This window comes from Hippoglossus hippoglossus, chromosome 7 (genome assembly GCF_009819705.1).
Source record: "Hippoglossus hippoglossus isolate fHipHip1 chromosome 7, fHipHip1.pri, whole genome shotgun sequence".
Taxonomy (NCBI): Eukaryota; Metazoa; Chordata; class Actinopteri; order Pleuronectiformes; family Pleuronectidae; genus Hippoglossus; species Hippoglossus hippoglossus.
The window spans coordinates 18,919,501-18,938,334 of NC_047157.1; the positions used below are offsets into that span (position 1 = coordinate 18,919,501).

The 18,834-nt window shown below is 42.4% G+C and overlaps 2 protein-coding genes and 1 long non-coding RNA gene across 3 annotated transcripts; 1 reads left to right on the plus strand and 2 right to left on the minus strand.

Annotated features, from left to right (window-relative positions):
* Positions 1-3,043: 3,043 nt before the first annotated feature.
* Positions 3,044-13,067, minus strand: slc17a9b (solute carrier family 17 member 9b). The gene is made up of 13 exons (XM_034589943.1): positions 12,512-13,067; positions 11,171-11,368; positions 10,690-10,829; positions 9,554-9,653; positions 9,103-9,233; positions 8,898-8,994; positions 8,049-8,145; positions 7,193-7,280; positions 7,059-7,093; positions 6,802-6,917; positions 5,920-5,975; positions 5,792-5,821; positions 3,044-5,423 (listed from the first exon to the last, which is right to left on the minus strand). Exons 1-13 carry the CDS (start codon positions 12,643-12,645, stop codon positions 5,245-5,247), a joined length of 1,401 nt encoding a protein of 466 aa, XP_034445834.1. The 5' UTR covers positions 12,646-13,067; the 3' UTR covers positions 3,044-5,244.
* Positions 13,068-13,913: 846 nt separating this feature from the next.
* LOC117764293 (glucose-induced degradation protein 8-B homolog) lies at positions 13,914-16,750 on the minus strand. The gene is made up of 5 exons (XM_034589944.1): positions 16,607-16,750; positions 16,136-16,260; positions 15,839-16,035; positions 15,511-15,708; positions 13,914-15,003 (listed from the first exon to the last, which is right to left on the minus strand). The coding sequence occupies exons 2-5, from the start codon at positions 16,251-16,253 to the stop codon at positions 14,830-14,832; spliced, it is 687 nt and encodes a 228-aa protein (XP_034445835.1). The 5' UTR covers positions 16,254-16,260; positions 16,607-16,750; the 3' UTR covers positions 13,914-14,829.
* A 5-nt stretch (positions 16,751-16,755) lies between these two features.
* Positions 16,756-18,770, plus strand: LOC117764294. Its single transcript, XR_004614363.1, has 3 exons — positions 16,756-16,895; positions 17,269-17,333; positions 18,258-18,770. It is a non-coding gene; the product is annotated as an uncharacterized LOC117764294 (long non-coding RNA).
* Positions 18,771-18,834: the final 64 nt, after the last annotated feature.

Sequence of the window (18,834 nt, forward strand, 5' to 3'; positions counted from 1 at the left end):
ATGTCATTGGTGAAATCTGAGCTGAATCTACAAGTCGATCAATTAGTCAGCTTGTTATTTTGATAGTTGATAAATCATCAGTCTTTTTTTGAAGTCAAAATGCTGAATGTTCTGTGGCTGCAGCTCCTCGGCTTTTAGGAAGTGTTACTTTTACTCATGTTATGTGAAGTAATACACGTAAATAACTTCCGGTTGTTTCTGGTCAGACAAAAAGATAAATTTGAATGTTAACATATCTGATATTTTATAGACCAAGCTTCTAACCAAACTAGAAATTAACGACCAGATTGAAAAATAACAATGATTTCCATGATTACTAGTCACAGTCTCAGTAAAAAGATTTTAGTGGAATACTATTCCTTTGACTAAAGCCAGGGAAATTGTTATAAAAGATTTGTCATTTTTCTCAGTGAGAGTATTTCCTTCGCTCTCTTCTCTTCTTAAAACAGAGCATCTGACGCTCCCTGCCAAAGGCATGACACCATATTGTTTTCTATAATTACATTTCTTAACATTTGCTCTGTTACACGTCTACATTTATGACTGAGGACCTGTGAACTCCAGAACCGCTCATTTGGCAAAATAAGAAGACGGAAAACAAAAGAAATTCTGTACTCTCACTGTGACTGCAGGGGAGAGTTGGTCTGAAACGACGAAGTGTAATTGTGCTTTTTTGTGTTTTTTTTGGCTTAGATATAAAAACCAATATTAGAGGCTGAAAAAAAAGCTTGGCTCCTGGTGTGTTTCTGAAAAGAGAAAACAGTCACCGTAAAAAGAAGGATTCAGACGTTTGCTCCACTGTTCAACTGTCAGTGCTGGATATTACTTTGTTCTGTACAGACTTGCTTTTGCTGGAAGATGAATAACAAGTGGCGAGTGTATGTACACACACACACACACACACACGCACACACACAAACTAACACTGTCCTCATCTGGCCAGTGGGTTAAGCATGGTTTAATGTTATTATTGCGCAGGTGTGGGTCTTGTCCCTCAGGGTTCCATTAAAATGATGCCCCTCTCAATGGCGGCTCCATTCGCTCTTTAGATTTAACACAGGCCATATGTCTAGCAGGAGGCAAACAGCTGATGGGGTTTAATTGACGGAAATCAACATATTTGGTAGTGTGTGTGCACGCGCGTGTGTGTTAGTGATGTGCTAATGGTGGACGTGCTCTGGCATCAGGGGACATCTTTAAAGGGTCAATTGTGAATCAGAACAGAGTTTGGAAAGAAAGGAGAGATGAAAAAGAAGGAGGGCAGCGGAGACACGGAGGAAGAGAGAGAGACATAAAACGGAGAGACAGAGAAAACTGTCACCGACTCAAAGCACAGTTTAGCAATGCAGGACAGTTTGGATTCATTTTGGGACTTGTACCGTTCCAGCTGTGCACAGAGAGCTAACTTCATGTTTTATCAGGCTTCACAGAGACGCAGCACCTGACTGCAGTCAAATCATGTAAAAGTAGCTCTGACACTGAGCTGATTCCGGCGCAGGAGGGGACCCCGACCAAACGAGACCGTACCCACTGCCACTGCAAGGATCTGCAATCATTCACTATAACCATTTTCTTCTCATTTAACAGAAATATTTCTTAGATACATTTGGAAAACTAGAAGAATGGGGAAAAGTAGTTCTCAGTCACGAGGGATAACCCAACATTAGGCTAACAGGCGCAACGCAATTAGCACATAAAACCTGTCAATGGCCCTCAATATCACGGCCCTCTAAGGAGTGGCAGACTTATAAAGCCTCCTGATCTATTACTACAAAGTGATTAATCCTCCCCACACAATGACCAGTCTTTAACTGGGCCTCTATATTATTAGGTAGCCCTGTATGGCACTTCAGCCCTGCACTAATTAGCATTCAGATCAGGGACCGCAGAGACAGCCCCTCCACCACAGAGGAAGGACACAGGATGAGATGGCGACACAGTGAAATGTCATTAACTTGATGTTAATTACTAATTAATGGGGCTATTTCATTTACATGTATCCCTGGCTCTCTGATGGAGCCTGCCTTTACTGGGTTACTCTTACCAGCCGACAAGTTGGGGGAGGGTTTATCTCCCCCTTTCTCCCCCTACACTCCCCTCAAAGCGTTTCATCTCTGCTAATTAAATAGTGGGCCACTCATCATGATTATGTCTGCTTTTACAACACCATTTTGTGTCAGCGAGAGCACTCCAATAAGCAAGTGACCACTTCTTTAACACCATGGCTGTTTTTGTATGAACTGGGCATTAAAAGCCAAATTCGGTGCCAACTCCACTCCACTCCACTGACTTCTATCTGACTTGTTACTTTCACTCACTTGTGACCCCCTCCTCCCTCCCTCCCTCCCTCCCTCCCTCCCTTTCTCTTCATCGCCACGCGGCAGCCACAAGCCGCCCGTCTCCATGGCAACCTGAGCCGTTCGGTCCCATGAGGAGGAGTGGGTTGGGTTGACAAGCGTCTGGCCATTCGCACGTGGGCAGTGCCAGCTAGCCAACATGGCACACAGCATCCTGCCATATGGTGCCACCATATACGTCCTGCTGGCTCGGACCCGGAGTCTGGGCCTGTAGTGAGCGGAGAGTGTGAACCCGCAGCAGAACCTGTTCCGCAGCTGATCCACGTGCAGCACTGGCAACTCATCTGCACATAAACTGGTCTTTTAATGGTTTAATAAAGAACCTTTTTTTCATTCTTGACCTGTGAACGTAGGTGCATGATAATACTTTTGTAATCGTGGATAATATTTGCTGTAAAATCTGAAGTCAACTCAATGAAAAGTCTCAAAGCGATAACAAGAGATGGCTTCTGTTCTGCAGACAGAAAATGTTTGTACAGTGTCATGAGGCTGGACGAGCTCCACTCATCATTAATACCATACTGCCTCTCTGTGGCACCACAGAGAAAATACATGCACATGCTGCAGCACACTGAAGTCACGCATTAATGCTGACAAAATATATTTTTATTCAAAGTCAATATATGCTTTTAAATACAACATTTCTTCAAAGCATTGGAATACTGCATATTCTTGTCTTTTTTTTAATCATATATATATATATATATATTATACATTATCAAAAATCTATTTGTCAGTGAGGCTTTCAGGAACCTACAGTGAGATATGTTGGTGAACAGAACATCAGCTAACGTCGTGTAAATCTTAACATTCTGCAGAACAACATCGACACAGTAACAGACAAAAAAAAAAGAGGACAAGCAGTGAAGGCAACTGGAAATAAATGCATATCTGCTGAGGCGGGTTAAACACCTCAGGAATGTGCGGCATTAAAAAAAAAAGGCTGATATAAAACGTTGAAGGCTCATTCATTTGTGCAGCACTTTTATATAAATAGACTTAATTGTGTAACTGAATGGTCAAGGCAACATTCACGTTAAAACATGGTGTGTGCACAGATTCTAAATTCCATCGATAGGAAATTCCAAGTTCGATAGTTGATTTCTTATTCCCATATTTGTGTAACCACTGACCATAATGGGCATTTCCTAAATTACAATTGTAAAGACACCATGTTCAACCAAAAGATACACTTCCAGGTGCCAGTAGAAAATATCCAAGGAAGCGCTGTGTGCCTGTGTATGTAATTAACGATGACAAGCGACATATAAGCAACACAACTCCCGCAACCGAGGAAACAATAGCAACGTGCAATGATCGCCGACACTGTGTGACCGCAGTTCTCTCATTGCTTAAATTAGACAAAGAATACAAAATGCATAGATTTAAAAAAGGTACACACGTCAAGTGAGCATCTAAACTTGACGTGAAATCTGCTAAGTGTAAACCAGAAAATTGCAAAACTGTGTCGTGAAGGCTGAATGAAACAATCATTTCTAGTTTTGTGCTGCTACATTCTCTGCATTAAGGACATGATAACAAATGCTCTCCAGTAAATTAACGGTCGTTGATGGTGCTTTCCCCTGCCCTGCGATATTCATCATATCAGTGTGTAACCATAGAGACAATAGTATTTAAAACTGGCATAAGGAGACAGAGTGTGAGAACTTTGATTTGTCCAAAACGCCATGACGAGCGAACGGGATCCCCCCCCCCATGTACTGACATCACTTCCCGTCTAAAGAGTTACTATAATGTAAAGTGCAATAATAACTTTGTATTTTATTTAACGCAAAAAACGTTTGAGATGATTATATGGATGGTTTTATTTCCACCGATGCTGTCTCCTTAGACGGGAAGGTGCAGGTCAGAGAAGAAGAACAAGTGAAGATACTAAACTTGCAGAATGTTCTATTGAGTTTTCCAGACGCCATCACACTTATACAGTAACTTCCATTTTCCCATCAAAATATTTATTTTTCTCTTATCTATCTGAATATCTATTTTTTTTTTTCTAAAAAAATTAACAAAAAAGGTCGTAAAGCCATATAAATAAAGAACACAAAATAATTAATTGAGGTATTTCTTTTCCATGCAGCCACATAGAAAGAAAATAAAAATAATTGATAACCTTTGGTCTTGTTGCCACAGAGCTTTCCGTGCCCCCCCCCCCCCCCCCGCGCTGTAACGATAAAGATGAGCTTGTAACCATGGAGATGCGGTAGACAAATGGTACGGGACATTAGAGCGCCTGCAGTGTAATTAGTGGCTGGGTAATGAGCTGTCACTCAGACAGTTCTCGTGGAGATGGGTAGAGTGGGGCTCGACTAATAAAAGACTTCAGATACGGGAGGCTGGACTCTCCCTGCGTCTAGCACAGCGTCTCCCTGGAGGGCAAGAACACACCACCTTGGTCTGTCACAGCTGTCTCACATATCCATCAGTCTCAAGGCTCCTTCAACCCACAAGAACACACCAAGAGCGAGCCGCTGCTTTCCAACAACAGTCTCGAGTCCCACATTCTGGAACAGGTGTAAACAGTGGGCCGGCAACCGTGTAACTACCCGCTCGCTGCGTCGACTTTTTTCTCTCCTACTCCACATCATCCCTGAACTGTCGGAGCAGCTACTAACACCGCCGTGTTTTGCTCTTTGCTCCGCGTGATTTGTCATTGTGCAGACTCTGCTGTGTGCTTTTCAGTAACTGTTGCAGTGCTCCGTTAACCAGACCGTCCGTTTTCCAGGTGTTGTGTGCAGGCTCCCTCCATGCGCCACTTGCCATCCATTGGCTGAGTTCTCCAAAGTGAATCGTGTCCTAGCTGCCGGTCGCCCCAAGGTCACACTCTCCCTTGAGGAATGGCACTCCGGTCGCTCTGATGACTAACGATCTAGATGTGGATGTTGTGGTGGCGCACCTTACTACAGTCAATGTCCATCCGGCGGGCCTCGGCGAAAACCAGGAAGGTGCAGAGGCCCAGCACGTTGACTGTAGTGATGAGGGCAAACACAGACGCCCACGAGCCTGTGGCCTCGATGAGATACCCCGAGAAATACACCAGTAGGACCCCTGGACAGAAACACACACACACACGGTCGCACTGAATAACACATTATCACAAAGGCAGCACACACAAGCTTCCATGTGGTGGTTCACTTTAGTTTCCCACAAGTGTTGCAGTCCGCTCCGCGTCCCTCACAGGACCACACCTGTCATCCTCCGCTCCCTCTATTATTCATCTGACACAAAACTCAATCACGCTCCCTTGATGAAATATGCATCGCACATGAGCCACGGCGACTGACGGGAGACACGTCGGCGAGTTTGGAATTTAGAGACGTCAATGAATAATTTCACATTATAGATTGTTAAAGGCAAGAAAAACACAATAATTTAGAAGCTGCTGCTGAAACATTTATCACAGATATTTGTCTCACCTGAGAAAGCACCGCATGTATTCATAACACCTGGAGGAGGAATGCAGATACACACATGTTAGATTTAAAACTTCAGTCAGGTCAGTGCTAAATAGATTTATGTTAATGAAAAAATCTTTTAAACTTACCAAATAATGCTCCAGCACAGGATGGAGCAAGATCTTGAACATTAACAGAAACCCCACTGTGGACATGAAGTAAAATCATTGTTATATTATCATAATTATCATATCATTACTCATAAGGTGCTAAACTATCAACTGTCTCGACATTGTTACTTTCACAGATCGTACTTAAAAGTTCCAGTTGTTGGAGGAATATGAAAAATACTGCAGTAGTAGAAATATACATCTGTTTTTTTGAAAGTTTATAGTATTGTTGTACAAATCACGTGACTAATAAATATTCATTATTTTAATACTTAAAAATATCACAACACTACTACGATATCATATAATAACAATAACAAGTATTAACTAAAAAAAACACCAGATCAGAAAGACAGAACAAACTTTGCAGTCCTGCAGCTTCATAAGGTTTTAAACACTTCCTCAAACTTCTAAATACTTTCTGACACTTCAAACACAAGTGCTTACACACCCTGACTTAGTATGTTCTTGCACACGTGTTTGTCCCTCAGTTTGCATAAAGTCAAGGACAAATACTTACAGTTTAAATTATACATTTAATGATAATTTAAATATTTGAAGAATACTAAGAGGATTTTGGAAATTACCCATATTGAGAATTAACATACAAATTAATGACCGGTTTGTAGCAGGCAAAGTCCCTAAGCATAAAAAAATTATAATTCCCTTAATGTTTGACACTCGACTGTACAAAACAAAGACAAATCAATGACTAATAGGAACTGATTGGGCAAAACTGAAATTGACAAAACATAAAACTGACAAACTGACCCTTGGGGACCACCACATTTAAATCTAAAAAGAGGTTGTTGTTTCAGGGGCAGAGACGAAGGAGTGTGAGGACATTGTGGCTGCCGGTACCTGTGACTGAAGGTGGTGAGGCCCATGGTGGCAGACACAAATGCTACAGCCCAAGGGAAGGTGGTGTTGCCACATAGAAGGAGGGTAAACACACTGGACACACCCATGGAGAAGAACTAACAGATGGATGAATGCACACGAAAACCACATACATCAAAATCGAACAGATTTCATTATGTACAAGAGGAAAGAGATTATCCACACAATGAGAATAGAAAGTCGACACACACACAGAATAATAATGTAAAATATTGTACCTGCATCAGCTTCCTCACTGAGGCCGTATCGAAGCCTGAGGAGAACAAAAAGAGAAGTAAGGACAGGGGATTACACAGCTGCCTTAACAATAACTCAATACATTTAAACTCGTGTGTGATATCAGTTCCTCTACCTTGACTGATGAGGTGGTCAGAGAGGCAGCCACTGAGGAGGGAGCAGGGGATGGCCACTAACCAGGGAATCACATTGAACACCCAACCCTGCGGGGACAACACATTTTCTGGGCATGAATGAACTTGAAGAGAAACAGCAGGGAACACTGAGCGTTGGGTTATATTACTAAGTCATAGTGTGCTGCGGACATGACTGGCTGTTGTTTTTTTTGCTCTACAGACGGCAATGTCGGTCAGAAGGTCACGTGGTCAATCGATCTACCACATTGGTTCAGACTGGAATATCTCAGTATGTGGTGTCATCATGACTGCCATGCTTTTTTTCTGTGGCGCACCCATCTGGCCGACATTGTAGTTTTTCTGTGAAATGTCCACTGGATGGAGTTTTAGATATCAGATTTCATCCAGCGCCATCAGGAGGTAAAGGTTTTTTATTTAGAGAGTGAAAAACCTCTTCCTGGTGGATTGTTCACGACTTTGGTTATGACCAGACACCTGCAAATCCGTCCCATCAACCTGAGCGGCATTCTGTGTTCAGTGCTGATTAGCAAATGTTAGCATAATAGGGGCTTTTGGCTTAATTTCTTGATAGTGGGAGGAAGTGGAGACCTGTTGTCCATCTTTATGTACAAGTAAAAAAACAGCAAATGCTGTTTACTGAGTATAATGTCACAGAGTCCCAGGACTCCTTGACTTCTGAAACAATGGTGTAGTCTTTTATTTATTTAAGGAGACAGCAGGTCAATAAGGCACTGAGCCAGGCTGTAGATTCTTTATCTTCTTCAATCAAGGCGTATTTGTTCTTTATTCCATTCCGTCATTGTGACGTCAAATATGTGAAGAGGGCGTCTTTACCTTGGCATCTGGGAAAGTGTCTCTGAAGAAAGTTGGCAGCCAGGACAAAAGAGTGAAGAAGGTGCTGGCGGTGCAAAGGTGTGTAATGATCACGGCACTGTTCAGCAAACGACAAGAGACAAACTGTCATAAAAAAGTATATTGCAGCTACATTTGTGTTTACCAACGCTTATCTGCTCACAAAGTCCTGTTTGTTTGAACACTATCTGTCCGTTAGTCATCTGTGATGTTCCTGTCTATAATGTTTATGAAGGTAAGTACCGTGTGGAGGAAAGCATTCCCTGAGCCATAGAACCATCTTCTAATCTGTTTCTCTCAAGGTGGGTCAGATAAAACTAAATGAAACCACAGAGGTTCTTTGTGTCGCTGAGAATGGAGCATATCAGTTGCATTGACGTGCGGAAATATCTTGGTCATGGGGACAGACCCGAAGAAGATAGAGGAACTCAACTCCAGAGACATTGACAGACAGCTGAGGCAACAGCAGATGGTAAATATGCACATATAAAAAACTGGATCCGTGTCCACAGAAACAGAAATCACATGACAGGGCTATCTGTCAAAACTGGGACATGTTATTCTACAATCCTCTGCTCACATTATTCTTTCTAAACCAGCCTCTAACTCATATTTCCATGGTTGCAAAACACAATAATTAAAGTGGAATTTCAGGGTTTGGATGTTGCTGTAATAGAGCCACAATATTACAGGAGCACCGCCTGACTCAAGCTCTGTGAAACAAGCATTTAAGATCAAACAAACAGCGACGCAAAATACACACATTCACAAAACGAGGCTTGAACACGCGCTCACAACCACACACACATGCGCACTTTGTGGTTATCTCACCAGACTGCAGGTTGTTTGAGGAGCCGCAACCAGTGTCTCTTTGTCAGTTTGGACTGGGGCCCACCGCTTCCCAGGGATTCGAGGGTGATGATAGGCCCTGTGGAAAACACACAGTCACGTGGGCATCCAAGAGGACACTGACTCTAATTATACAAATAAGAAGCCGCAGGATAGGGGTATGCAAACAGTTTAAAGCCTCGCTTGCCTTCTCCTTTGAGTAGATATTTCCACATGCAGTAGGACCACAACACTGAGAGGAGGCCGGACACATAGAAAACACTCTCCCAGCCGTACAGGTCCAACATGAGGGAGCCGGCCCCTCCGATCAAGAGAGTGCTGGGGGAGGAAACAGGGGTCATGGCAAGACATGACAAGTCAGGCAAACACACCCACGTAATAAGATGTTTCAAGATAGTAACGCACTTAATTATGCACATGCATGTCATGAGCCGAGCTTCAGAAATTAACAAGTTACAGTACAATGAATCTATCTATGCAACTGGATACAGATCTAAAGCTACCAGTTCCAAACAGACACATGTATTAGAAGTGATTGTGACATCACAACAGACACAACTGTACAATCAACTCCTCTTTGCACATTACAACAGGGGGTTATTTTGCGAGAAACACTTATTGCACAACAGTTGACTCACCCCAGATAAGAGCCACTACCCACGGTGCTCATGAGGAAGCCTCTTTCGCTTTCCACCACCTTCTGAGAGCACAGACTCGCCAGGGAGGGGTAATGAACTCCTAAGATCAACACAGAAAACAACATCAGCCGGAGTTTAGGAAGAAGTCCTCAAAATAATTAAAGGGGTCGATGAAAAACAGATTTTTAGCACCTCGTCACACAAAACTAATGTAAATCTGAGGGGAAATTATAGATTTTGGACGTATAACATGGTGAATGTTTAAGGAAGTGATTTAGTGTTTGTCATCTGATTTTTTATTGTGCAACAAAAGCTTGCTGCCAAAGGTTTTAGGAACTCGCCTATGACGAATGTTGATTTATGTTCTGAAGGTACATAAACAAACAAAAAAAGTAAAGATGGTGAATATCACTGATGTTGTAGTTCATAATGGTCACCAACAGAGGTCAATACATTGTGTGGTTAATCAATAAATGGGATGGTCATCACTTTTAGTTCTTTGAGGGCTTTAAAAAGGAAACTGGTTTTATCAAGCTGCTTTCAGACATGCACTGAACTCCGCAGATACGACAAATTCTCTCTGGAGGAGATGCATGTGTGAAAGCATATGTCCGAGTGAGAGGCTCGGCAGTTTCTGTGGACTTTCTCCACCTGGCCTGTAAGTATAAAGTCCGTAGAAATTCAGAAGAAGTCAATGTGCGAACACAGCGGAGGATCCTCGGCTGGATTCCCCGAGAAAAAACGAAGGACAAAGAAAATAAAATCTAAATATAGAAGACAAAGACGAAGATGGTTTAGCATCTTGACAAAAGACAAGTCCAACAACATTCTGGATGACTCACAGCAAGAAGTTCTGCTTGTTTAATTTGTTGATTTAAGTGTGATATTTTAAATCACAATAGATAGATAGATAGATAGAACGCTTGATAGAGCGATAGATACTTTATTGATCCTGAGGGGAAATTTAGGAGCCACACACTTAAGACCCATGGAAGTACTGAAACAACAAACTCTTGAGAATGTCATCCTTCCAGACATTAAAATAAACGCAGACCAATCTTTAACAGGTCTGCAAAGAGCAATTATGTCTCGTCACTGATGTAATCTCAGTTTGTGATTCATCCAGCACCTCTGACCTTGCAATAGGCCCATGAGAAAGCGAGCCAGTGTCATGGAGAAGATGGGCTGGGAGCAGAACTGAGCCAGGATGGGTGTGAAGGCTGTCATCGAGCCCCAGGCCGCTGCAGCCAGCAGGAGGACCTTCTCACCTCCCACTCTGTAAACAAAGAACACAGCCTGTATTAGTTTTACCCCCTGACTGCTCAGATAGAGGCTTACTGTACCTCATTCAGAGGGCTCGAGCAGAACGGTGATCTCTAGGATAACTTAGCACATCAGTGAAAATACATCTGTTTATGATGATACAATTAAAACGTGTATTTACTACATTATCTGTTCGGAGTAAGCAAACACAACTGGCCCCTTTGTGTCACTGTCAATTATGTTTACTGTGCAAATGGAGTTTGAGCCGGAGGTTAAAACCGGTGAAAAATGAAAACCACTTTCACTGTCAACGTTCAGTGTGGGGTCAGATCACAACATGACCAAGTTTCCTACCTGTCACTGACGTAGCCTCCGAGCACTTGGGTGAAGCAGTAGCCCCAGAAGAAGCTGCCCAGCACCATGCCCGACTCCCTCTTGGTCCAGTTGAACTTCTCCGCCATGCTGACGGAACAGATGGGCATCGCCACGCGGGCGCAGTAGAGGAGGCACGTCCCAAGCAGCAGCACCACTGTCCATACCCTCGCCACCGGCCTGCACGGGAGGAGAAGGGGTCAAGTTATTTGAGTTTGGTTGAGCAGATTGAGCCTGAGTCCATCCCAGCACTGTTGCCTCATAGCAAGACGTTTCCTGGTTTGAATCCCAGCTTGGCTGGGGTCTTTCTGTGTGGAGTTTGTGTGAGTTTTGTCAGGGTACTCCACCTTCTTCCCACAGTCCAAAGGCAGTTAGGAGTTGTGTTAATTGGAGGTTCTAAATTATCCATATATGTGTCAATGTTAGTGTGAATGGTTGTTTGTCCCTGTATGTTGGCCCTGAGATACACTGGTGACCTGTCCAGGGTGTAGTCCATCTGGAAACTAAATTAGTTCAGAGCTTATATAACTAAAGGAGGGAACCACCTAAACCAGTTTGGTTGCCGACTATTCATTATCGGCCAAAATGCCTTCTAATACTCAAGGTATGCGATGGTTTAATATCTAATGGGGAGTTTCTACAATGTGCCCACAGGGGAATTCCTTTAACAATATGATGTCACAACAATATAATAAATAAATTACACTGGAAACTATTTCAGAAAAGTACTGCCGCACATTTTACACTCAATATATTACAAAGAATGGACAAATTGCACGTGAACATAACTTTGATCCCCGTCTCCGTATTGCAGATCTTTGAAAAAACAGCCTTGTGTGTATATGTAGCATAACATCTGCTTTTTTGTAAATAAAATGTCTAGTTTTGACTTTTATTCTTACTATATTCTCCCCTTGAGCTGCTACTCTCTTGTGCTGCTCTGTCATTGGTGAATTTCCTCTACAGAGGAAAAGTAAAGGTACATTTGATCTAATCTTGTCTTAACAAGGTCTTTTTGTACTGTAATTCGTTTTTTAATAAAGGGAACATGACTCACTTCCTTACTGCCCTACAACTTAAATCTTAAGGGCACTGGACCTTGACCGAAACAACATTGATGACATTCTCTGTGTTTGTGCTGCAGGAGTTTAAGCATTACAAGGAAAGAAAGTTATTTAACTATCAGAGTATCAGAAATGTTCAAGGTTAATATGGGAAACCATTGCAAGAAATGTACCGGTGTGACGAGTTGCTGAAAACTGGATGAACACGACACGCGAGCAGCGGAATAGAGGATCAGGGGTTATGATAGAGTAACGTTACCTGGGCCAGTAGGTGTTGTGCTCAGGCCACTTCTTGTGACCCCCCGGGACTCCGCTCTTGTCTGGCGGACTGTTTTCCTTGTGACAGACCAAATCTGGACTATAGTTCTTGCCATATTTTTGAATAACTGCCATTCAACGCGAGGTAAACGGCGGCCCCCCTCCTCCTTCTCTGTCAGTCGCTGTTTTACTTTGAGTCTCTTTACGCGCGGTGAGCCGACACAGACGGACTCGGACCAGGACGCAGGAGTCTCCGCGCAATCTTATCCCTGCTTTGCACCGTTTGGATCCATAACCTGAAGCGGAGGAAGGCGAGCGGCGGCGGCGGAGGAGCTGGGCTGCTGGAGGAGGAAGAGTGCTTTTCGTGATGCCCGAGGAGGAGTAATCCACGTGTCAGTTTTTCTCCCCAGCCTCCTCCTCCTCCTCCTCCTCCAGCTCAGCCCCGCAGTTCTTCTTCTCATCGGTAGGGCTCATCAGGAAGTGATTTCAGCAATCATGTAGTGTAGACCTTAGTCAGCCGTCTGCAGCCATTGCTGTGTGTCACCAGAGAAGCATCTGGCCGAGGCCCCTTCCGTGTCCGACCATGACGGGGCAGTTTAGATTGTTATATATAGAGAGAGATGAGGAAGAGGAGTTCTGCTGTAAGTTCCCACCGATGAGGAAGACGGTGATGGAGCCTGGACTGTGCGCAGAGGCTGTTTGCAAACACGTGTTATGTAATGATCTGCATTCAACAAACTATTAGCATCTGTCCTGCCACAGTGTGTGGATGTGTCAGAGTAACAGCACGGTTAACTTTTATATCAGGAGGAGAGATCACTTTTCAATCAGAATGAGGAATCCCTTTTTAATCAGGAGGTGAGATAAACTTTTTAATCAGGATGAGAGACAACTTTAAAATCAAGGAGGGATCAGCAGGAAGGTAGATTGAAGAGAAAAGGTCAGAACTGGAACATGCACACAGGGACATCACAGGAGGTGTGAGCCGCTGCACTCGTCAACTTAAATAAAGGGTCTTTTTCTTTTTTAATAAATACACAAATACCACAGATTCCCTGGTAGCACTGGCTGCCATACAAAGGCATGGTCAGGTTGTTTGGTTTATCCGTGTGGTAGTCGATCATTTGACTGACCTCAATTACTTTCAGAGGAGTTGGGCCTGGCAATATATAGCTATTCCTGAATTTTAATGGTGTAGCTGGTCACACTGCTTAGGTTACTGAGTATTTCAATCATTAACAAGGCACTGACCATGGTTTTTGAAAGTCATGATCTTTAAAGTCCAGATATACGTATTTTCTTCTAAACCAAGTGCTTGAATACACACTTCAAATCTGTACATAAGTGCAGTACCCGAGGGAAATGAATGTACTTCAGAGAAACACCACGTTCTTCATGCCTTGTCCAGTTTAAAAATTCACTTTTATTGCAAAATAATATACCAGCAAAAAAAAAAAAAAAAACAGCACATCAAATTTTGCAAAAGAGCTACTTATTCCATACACGTAAATAATGCATCTGTAAAAGTATCTCCATGTCTGTGGACATAGATTTATCACCATTCACATTTTTGAATATCGCTCGTGATGTTCTACAACAATATGAAACTGAGGTCGCCTTGAAGCTCGCACAGTCGCAGAATGCTGCAAAGTTCATAGCTTCCCAGGAATCTTGCCTTGTCCTACCTGATAACTGCTACTATGATGTACAGCTTGATGTTTTCTCTGTTCTTGCCTGCATCTTTTCATAAGGTTTTAAGCAATAATGAAATATGAATCTAGGAATTTCCTTTTTCAATGTCACAGTAGCTTGAAACACCCAAAGTATCTTGCTTTGGCTGTTCCTGTAACAGAAGAGCACAAGCTGACAGACTACTCGCTGAAATGTGGATGGTTTTTGTAAGGAAAACGTTTATTTGAGGCAGTGCACACTGAGCCACCCACTTTCCCCCTGAACATCAACCCCTCTTCTAAGTGGTCACACACAGAACGTGACAGCCTAATTTAGGCTTTATTCACACCCTCCTATGCAAACAACTTTCCCTGCCAACAGACAGAAAAACCTAGTGTAACTGAAATAAACCAATTTTAACAAATATTTAAATACCAAGTAAAATAATGGTAGGTGTGTTATTTTAGTGTGAGAGTTCCTTTTAAAATGCCATTACTCCAGTTTGCACATTCTACCTTACTTAAGTATCAAAAAGCAACCCTTACAAAAAGAAAAGGTTGTACTCTACGAGTCGGTTTGTCGGGGTATAAATAGATAAAGGAAATGTGTCCGTTTTATCATGCTGTGGTATGTTTTCTCTGTGGGTCCTTATTTGGGGTCTTCGATTGTTCCCTTGCTGAGGTCTGTCATTTTGGGATACTTCACTTTCTTTTGGTCAAGTTCGTTTTGAGCCCACAGCAGGAGTTTCAGGAGCTTGGCCAGCTTGGGGGTTGACTCTCTGTTTTCATAGTCGAGTACACACTGATTTACTTCACTCCACACCTGAAAGACAAACGCACGTACATGTAACTGCTTCGAATACGTTCTCTACTGAACAGTGGATCGTATAGAATATGTTGCACTTTCATTTGGGTCCAAATGAGAGGAAGAGCAGACCGAAACATTCTTATCTTCAGCCTCAGGGTATGGGCCATAAAACTACTACAGTTCTACACTCGATAAATGATCCTACAATGGTTTCTATTTAAGAGATGATTAAATAAAATATCGAAATATATATTAAAGAAGTTATAAAAATGTATTCTGGATAAATACATTATTATATTAATCGAGTGATAAAAAATAACCGTTAGATTCATGGAAAAAGCAATCGATAAAAAAAAAAAATCGATAGGTGCCGCCCTAGTAACAAGATGGTCCTGTCTTCATGCTGCAGAAAAAGGCCACAGCCAGTAACTAAAGATTAACAACTTGATTAACAACAAGTATTTGGCTCTTCACCCAGCACATAAACAGTATCATCGGTTTAACAACATGCTTTGACCTCACCTTCTGTCTCTGCATCATATTCAGCAGATCTCCGAAAGGGGACTCCTCCGGGTTGTCGAACGCCAGCAGGGCCAGTGTCCTCTCCATCTCCGTCAGACACTCTCGGCTCTCCTCCCCCTGCTCCGCTAACTGAGCCTGGGCGAACTCGAGAGCAGCTTCGGTCTCCCTCAGACGAATCAGCTCGATCAGATGCTGCTGCTGTCAACGCCAAACAAAAAAACACGACTGCAGCTGTGAGTGAAAAGCACAGACTTGAGCGATACATGCAGGACAAATGACAGCTCCTAACGCACAAAGCAGAGTTGTCTGCACTGCGTTGGATTTTTACCTGTAGGTGAAAGTAGAGGTAACGGTTAGTATCCAGCAGCTCCGGGTGCAGACTGTTGATCAGCGCGATGGCATCCTGGATCTGTCCCTTCAGGATCATCTCTCGGATTTTAATCCGTTCATCAAGAGAGTCCAGATCAACACTGGGCTCGATCCCCGACTCCATCCGGAATTTCTCTGCTGCCTCTTTGAAGCCCTCTGTTCAATATAAACCGTGGATTAAAAAAATAATCCTGCATATTCCACATTCAACCAGCACATAGAACTGATCTGCATAAGAAAAATAAAGCTCGTTCACCTGTCACCAGGTAGTTCATGATGAGCCGGTTCATATCGGCTCTCTGGATGTGGACATTGTTGAGTTTATCCATCCACTCGTCCCTCGTTATATCGTCCTGCTTCTCTGTGTAACTCATGGTGACCCTAGAGCAGAGGAGATTAGCTTCGCTGTCACGTCACAAGTTATCATTTTAAACCCACGAACCAGAACAATTACACAACGTCACAACAGCGTTAGTGATTTATTCTTCAGCTTGACAGCAAACGCGCGACCGGAAATCAAAGTCACAATATCTGGGGCCTTCGAATATAAACACAACATTGAAGCCTGATTTTCGTCAACACGGATGAAAACAAAGACAACTTCCGCCTTTACGAGTATTTAAATCGAACACACACACCCGGAACAAACGCTCTCAGGTTTCATTGTCTTCCATTGTGTTGAATCTACAACCTCACACCAATAGAAGCGTCGCTTAGTTCACAATACCTGGAGATTTAGTCGCTACTTCCCAGCAGTAGCTAGCCAGCTAGCGGAGGTTAGCCTCTTCTTGTTCTTCTTCTACTACTTGTTGTTGTTCTTCCTCTTCCTCCTGTCTACTTCCGGTGTCACGTCGAATTCTGTTCCCAGTTCTCCCCAACACGTGTCCGTGTGATAGCGCCCCCCCCCCCTCGGTGGTCAATGTTGTAATCGCGGGTGGTACCGTCTATGTGCTGGGTTCAGGTGAAGGTTGGAGACACGTAATCTTAAAGGGGAAACAAACATCCCCACAACACCGGTACGTCAAACCGCAGTTCTCACTCACTACTGCCCCCACAGTACATTTAAAGAATTGTGTAACTTGGATATTCCATGGATGTTATTTCGAAATTTCAATTCTTCTTGTTTTGTTTTATTTTCAACAACTGCTATTGTGTTATTATTATTTCCTAAAGGTGATTTATGTTTGATCGCACCACAATAAACTGTCAAGAAGTAAAACCTTATAACTTATAACTGAATCCTTATTCACACATATTTATCTCTTATCTTACCTAAGAGTAGGTGTTATGGACATTTACATATTTGGATGTTTGCTCATTTTATAATGTGGTCACTCAATAAAAAATCCCTGTGATGTGAAACTTGCATCTTTGTTTCTGCTTTTTCAGGATTAGAGAGAAAGGGACTCAACGTATCTGAGAAGATGATGTGAATGACCTCGCATTGCTGAACTGTGACAAAACATTATTTGTCCCAAACGTAGCAGTTTGAACGTCTTCTCTTCTTTTTGTCTCAGCTCACTCACCTGCTGAATGATTGTCAACTTTGCAACGGCTTCAATAGAACTCACAAAAAGAAAACCTGTTCTCAACCGACTTTATTGACTTTCCATCACAGTTTGTTGTAGTCACACAATAATAAAGTAAATACTTACAAAACACACTGCTTTACTTTCACATTTAAAACTTTAACAAAAAATATTTGACATAAATAAACACAGTTTGGCTGTTTTTTGTGACACCGGATTTCATCATTGCACACAACAGAGCCAAATATAATGTCATTAATTACTATAAGTTACGTAGTTATTTGTTTATACATCACTGTTATTTCATATTCAAACTGTAATGACTTGTTCAAACTTATAATATACACTATAGAATACAGACTTAATGAGCAACATCTAGCTTCTCACTTATTAGAACCACTGCATTATTAAACGAGGACTCCTCTTTGACAGGTCCTCTCCATTCTGCAGCTGCTGGTGGGACATGCCCATTGTGTGGATTATACCACCCAACCAAGGGTGCACGCAAGTATGATGATGAGTGCAGGTCTGCCCTCTACTTCCACCTGCTATTAGACGCTGGGGCAGTAGTCAACCAGGATCCTATCAACTGATTGCAGGGGGCTTTTTGAGAGGGCGACTATGAACTGATCAACACATTGCTGACGTTTGGGGAAAATATAACCGACCACTCATGTAGAATGTTTCACAAACATGGTTATGATGTTAAACGCTGCTTGGACTGTCCCCATGGCAACAGTTCCCATGATTATGCTCCTTGGGGCGACCTCAGTCAAAGTTTGCATGAGAAAGAAATGCTATAAAAGATTTGAATACAGGAGAACGAGTTGAGTAACACCTTCTTTCAAGGTTTGGCATGGAGGAGATAACTTCACCTGATCAGGTGGTTCACATCATGCTCGACTACACTGAGCATGGTCCCTCTGCACCAAACTGAAGGAAACCTCGGAGGAGCAGAAACAGTGGCAACAGATCTGTCGTAACTTTATTTTTTGACCTGTCAACAAGAGTGTTTCATCAACTTTCCTCCTCTTCCTCCCAGGCTGGCAGATTATACCTACGCTACAGGGAGGTTGATGTTTACAACAGGGCGTGGTTGATCACATGTAAACAAAACAAAACAAACAAACAAAACACATATTTACAGTTTACACAGACAGAGGGACAAAAAAAGTCTCTTGTTTGACTATTGTGTGTTCATGTACATGACTTGTGTACTTTATTCCTCTCAATAATATACTTTAAAAATTATAAATTCTACTATACCTACAGGGACACTTACATCACGATATTATTATGTTGTAAAACCTCATTTATTTCCTAAGGTCTTTAGTCTAGCTATTCAATTTAAATTCCACGAGTTTGGAGAATAGAATAAATCGATTGATTGATGTATTATATTAAAAAGATAAATGAAAGTACAAAA